This window comes from Triticum dicoccoides, chromosome 3A (assembly GCF_002162155.2).
Source record: "Triticum dicoccoides isolate Atlit2015 ecotype Zavitan chromosome 3A, WEW_v2.0, whole genome shotgun sequence".
NCBI classification, from domain to species: Eukaryota; Viridiplantae; Streptophyta; class Magnoliopsida; order Poales; family Poaceae; genus Triticum; species Triticum dicoccoides.
This window is the reverse complement of record NC_041384.1, coordinates 459,865,160-459,870,778: the sequence shown is the minus strand read 5'-3', so window position 1 is coordinate 459,870,778 and position 5,619 is coordinate 459,865,160. Positions and strand designations below refer to the sequence as shown.

Genomic DNA, 5,619 nt, shown 5'->3' with positions numbered 1-5,619 from the left:
AGGCAGCTCATTTGGACCACAGTTTGTGAGATATTTGCAATGTTAGTTGACTCGTTGAAATTTAACATTTTAAAAAAATATTTAAAAAAACCCAATAAATCATAGATGCACTCACTAATATTCTAGGGAAAATCCAGCTCAATTGAAGTAAAGAATTGTGAGATATTGACAGTTCCAGTTGGCTGCTAATGCGGCAAGTTTTTCTTGCCGTGATGCACTTATAAACTGAACCCACTTGTCAGAAATCATGTCAACACATCCAAATGGCGGATTAGACCTAGTTGCAACGAATTACCCCAATATATAGTGTTTTGTGCAACAAATCTGTAAAGTAGGTGTTCTATGCAAAACTAGCCCCAAAAGTAGGTGGTTTGTGCAATTTCCTCGTCGTCTGCGGGCGGAAGGAGCGCCAGCCCGCCAGCTAGCCCAGAACCGAGGAGCGATCCATCATCCGATGGCCACCGACACCTTCGTCACCGACGTGACCTTCGGGCCGGACGTGATCGTCACCACCGTGACCAACTCCGGCGCGACCGTGGAGGGCTGGCTCCAGGAGATCCGCTCCGTCCTCGGCGACCTCGTCGTCGGGATCGACGTCGAGTGGCGCCCCAGCTACGGCCCCTCCCAGAACCCCGTCGCGCTCCTGCAGCTCTGCGTCGGCCGCCGCTGCCTCATCTTCCAGCTCCTCCACGCCGACTTCGTCCCCCAGGCTCTGTCGGGCTTCCTCGCCGACCCCAACCTCCGCTTTGTCGGCGTCGGCGTGCAGGAGGACGTCGAGCGGCTCAGCGACGACCACAGCCTCGAGGTGGCCAACGCGGTCGACCTGCGTGGCCTCGCGGCGGAGGGGATGCAAATGCCGGAGCTCCGCCAGGCCGGACTGCAGGCCGTGGCGCGCACCGTCATGGGAGCCAACCTTCAGAAGCCACAGAGGGTGAGGATGGGCCCGTGGGACGCCTACTGCCTCTCCTACGACCAGATCAAGTACGCCTGCATCGACGCTTTCGTCTCCTTCGAGGTTGGCCGGAAGCTGCTCACAGGCGACCTCTGAGTTGATGATTTCTGCGGCTGAGTCCTGAAAACTTGCATTCTTAAGTCTAGCTCGTACTATTGTGTTTAGATCTAGTTCTTCGTTTCATAATGCTAGGCAAGGGTTTGAGAGTGATTCTGCGATGGAAGAATTAGACATTGGTGGTGATGATGATTAACTTCAGAGCAGGGAAAAGATTGCGCCTACAACTGGGTGCCGTGAGCATAGACCCTTTTGTGCCAATCGAAACTCTCTGCGAAATATTCTGCCTCATTATGCAATTTTAGTGAACTATAACTATTTTTAATTCTGTGTTAATGTCAGGGCTGCTTTCAGTTATCACCGATCGGATGTTCTAAACTTTCAATAGCTCCTTTGTTCTAAAGTTGCCATTATAATTTTTCGATCTGCCTAGCATTTGGTATCATAATTTGGTATTTGTTGCTCATACCACAATTTGTAATTGACGACATGAGCATTAATCCTTTTGTGCTGATCGATACTGTTTTGTGTATTCTGCTCAACTATGTTTGTTTTGGTGGAGTGCCAACTATTTCTAGTTATGTGCTCCAGGTCCATGCTGCTTCCGGTTATCACTGATGGGATGTTTCAGATTTCCGACAAGTCATTTGCTCTGAAGTTTGACAGTTATCAGTTCATAGAGTTTCGTAGATAGAATTTTGCTCTGTTTAATATTTGGCATCATAATTTGATATCTGATGCCCACTTATACCACATTGTCAGTTACAATTTTTCCTCTTATTCATTTGATACCCTATAACTAACTAGCTACTGGTACAGACTATAGCATACATGTCAGAAATTACTCTTATCAATTACTACGGCCAGAAGAACACGCTAGCATGATGATTCCTTGTACTGAAAAAATAGCTGCCAGGATCATCCTTAGCCAACTCCTCACTGTTTAGTGATTGAGTAATCAAAAAGGGCAGCCCCGCTCCCGCTTGCGTACGGTCCGACCTCATAAATAACATAAATAAATTATTGCATAGTTTGTGTTAGAAATCACCTCATAAATATGCATGTATGTAATATTTTTGGTTGTATCCAAGGTAGTCATGTCCTCATTAACGTCAATATCACGGTGTTGCCGATTTTTCGCCGCAAGCTCGACCTCTCGACACTAAGGAGGCTCTTCGTACGCATTAGCCCTGACGCGGCAACCATCTAGGCTTCGACGAGCAGGCGGCCGACTCCCTTCTCCTCGCACACAAGGTGTTCGGCCAGATTTCTACAAGATAACAAAATTCCTTCTCGCTTTTTTGTCATGCACGAAGAAGTAGTTTAATGACACAGATTCTCCATTGGATCTCTTCCTGGGGCACCCCCTTCATTTCAGGTTAAGAAGATGGGAAAGGGCCTTTCTCTCTATAAGAACAATGTGTTCCGATCGTGTGAAGTGGGAGAGAGGGGATGTGATGATTAAGGTTTTCAATAAGACGGCCTTTGCATTTTATATTTAGATCTTTTTCTTATTTCAAAATATTGAAAAAGTCAAATAAGAGGTGTTAAGCTTTTTATCATCCTGGCATCGAGCTATTTTGCCTTGTACTGTAGATGCGTTTATGTGACTCCTCTCTTTGGGATGATTCCTCGCCGGATGAGTAATATGACATGACCGAGCAGGAAGATATTACTTTGTTCATGATGATGCACAGGAAGAGACTGAAGCATGGCGGTTCCGTTTATGTTCATGACTTCTTATGGAGAGATCGGCAAGAGGCTCACACTAGATCGATGCACAACAATTTTGGTTCAAATCGATGTATTCAGAGCGGTAATTTCAACACCAGTTTAGGATGTCTTCAAATTTGTTTCTTTACATTTGCAATTGTGTGAAGCAACATGATCAGTCCTTCGAGTAGAGGAGGTATTGCGCCAGATTTCTTGGACACAACAATGGGCAGAAGGTTACTGCCACATTGTGATAACTTGGCAATGGCAGAGAGCACTTCAATCTTTTTTGTTAAACAATTTGCAAAGGTGGTGGCAGAAGTGTTTGGGCCAGAGTCTTTGAGATCACCCAATGTTGAGGGCAGGAGACGCTTTTGAAGATGAACAAAGCCCGTGGGTTTTTAGCTATGCTTGGCTTCATTGATTGTGTTGGTGAACGTAGCATGCAATTTCAAAAAAATTCCTACGATCACGCAAGATCTATCTAGGAGATGCATGACAACGAGAGGGGGGGTGTGTGTCCACGTACCCTCGTAGACCGAAAGCGGAAGCGTTAGTTTAACGCGGTTGATGTAGTCGAACGTCTTCTCGATTCAACCGATCAAGTATCGAACGTACGACACCTTCGAGTTCTACACACGTTCAGCTCGATGACGTCCCTCGAACTCTTGATCCAGCAAAGTGTCGAGGGAGAGTTTCGTCAGCACGACGGCATGGCGATGGTGATGGTGAAGTGATCCGTGCAGGGTTTCGCCTAAGCACTACGTGAATATGGCCGGAGGCGTAAACTGTGGAGGGGGGGGGGCGCCAGACATGGCTAACAACTGTTGATGTGTGTTCTAGCGGTGCCCCCTCATATATATAGGTTTGAGGGAAGGAGAGGCAGCCAAGGAGGCACCCCAAGTAGGAGGAATCCTACTTGGGATCCTCCCAATTCGGCCTCCCCCTTTCATATTCCTATTCGGAGTAGGAAGGGAAGAGGGGGAAGGGGGAATCCTATTCCCTTATTTCTTTCCTCCTTCCCCTTTTCTACTCCAATTTGGCCAGCCCATATGGGAAGGGCGCACCAGCCCCTTAGGGGCTGGTCTGTCCCCCTCTTCGCCCATTAAGGCCCATGTAGTTTGTCGAGGGTTGCCCGGAACCCCTTCCAGTGACCCGATACGTACCCGGTACCCCCGGAACACTTCCGGTGTCCAAATACTATCGTCCTATATATGAATCTTTACCTCTAGACCATTTCGAGACTCCTTCTCATGTCCGTGGTCTCATTCGGGACTCCAAACAACATTCGGTCACCAAATCACATAACTCATATAATACAAATTGTCATCGAACGTTAAGTGTGCGGACCCTACGGGTTCAAGAACTATGTAGACATGACCGAGACACCTCTCCGGTCAATAACCAAGAGCGGAACCTAGATGATCATATTAGCTCCCACATATTTTACAAAGATCTTTATCGGTCAAACCGTTATGACAACATACGTTATTCCCTTTGTCATCGGTATGTTACTTGCCCGAGATTCGATTGTCGGTATCTCCATACCTACTTCAATATTGTTACCGGCATGTCTCTTTACTCGTTCCGTAATGCATCATCCCGCAACTAACTCATTAGTCATATTGCTTGCAAGGCTTATTATGATGTGCATTACAGAGAGGGCCCAGAGACACCTCTCCGATACTCGGAGTGACAAATCCTAATCTCGACCTATGCCAACCCAACAAACACATTCGGAGATACCTATAGAGCATCTTTATAATCACCCAGTTACATTGTGACGTTTGATAGCACACAAGGTATTCCTCCAGTATCCGGGAGTTGCATAATCTCAAAGTCAAAAGGAATATGTATAAGTCAGGAAGAAAGCAATAGCAATAAAACTTTAACGATCATTATGCTAAGCTAACGGATGGGTCTTGTCCATCACATCATTCTCCTAATGATGTGATCTCGTTCATCAAATGACAACACATGTCAATGGCTAGGAAACTTAACCATCGTTGATTAACGAGCTAGTCTAGTAGAGGCTTACTAGGGACACTGTGTTTTGTCTATGTATCTACACATGTATCGAGTTTCCGATTAATACAATTCTAGCATGAATAATAAACATTTGTCATGATATAAGGAAATATAAATAACAACTTTATTATTGCCTCTGGGGCATATTTCCTTTAGTCTCCCACTTGCACTAGAGTTAATAATCTAGTTTACATCACCACGTGATTTAACACCAATAATTCACATCACCATGTGATTAACACCCATATCTCACATCGCTATGTGACCAACACGTGAAGGGTTTACTAGAGCCAGTAATCTAGTTCACATCGCCATGTGATTAACACCCAAAGAGTACTAAGGTGTGATCATGTTTTGCTTGTGAGAGATGTTTAGTCACCGGGCCTGCCACATTCAGATCTGTATGTATTTTGCAAATATCTATGTCTACAATGCTCTGCATAGAGCTACTCTAGCTAATTTCTCCCACTTTCAATATGTATCCAGATCGATACTCAGAGTCATCTGGATTAGTGTCAAGGATTGCATCGACATAACTCTTTACGATGAACTCTTTATCACCTCCATAACCGAGAAATATTTCCTTAGTCCTCTTAGGTAACTAAGGATAACTTTGACCGCTGTCCAATGATCCACTCCTGGATCACTATCGTACCCCCTTGCCAAACTCATGGTAAGGTACACATTCGGTCTGGTACACAGCATAGCATAATTTATAGAACCTATGCCTGAGGCATAGGGAATGACTTCCATTCTCTCTATATATTTTGCGGTGGTTGGGTTTTGAGTTTACTCAACTTTGCACCTTGTAACAGATTTGAGGGAGTCCTGGACTAAGGGGTCCTCGGGCGTCCGGCCTGTTATCCATG

The 5,619-nt window shown here is 45.5% G+C and overlaps 1 protein-coding gene across 1 annotated transcript; it reads left to right on the top strand.

Annotated features, from left to right (window-relative positions):
• Positions 1-357: 357 nt before the first annotated feature.
• Positions 358-1,396, top strand: LOC119268554 (Werner Syndrome-like exonuclease). The gene has a single exon (XM_037550211.1). The coding sequence runs from the start codon at positions 455-457 to the stop codon at positions 1,046-1,048; it is 594 nt and encodes a 197-aa protein (XP_037406108.1). The 5' UTR covers positions 358-454; the 3' UTR covers positions 1,049-1,396.
• Positions 1,397-5,619: the final 4,223 nt, after the last annotated feature.

Coding starts and splice junctions, on each gene's coding strand:
- LOC119268554 (XM_037550211.1), top strand. CDS start 455: ATGGCCACCGACACCTTCGTCACCGACGTGACCTTCGGGCCGGACGTG.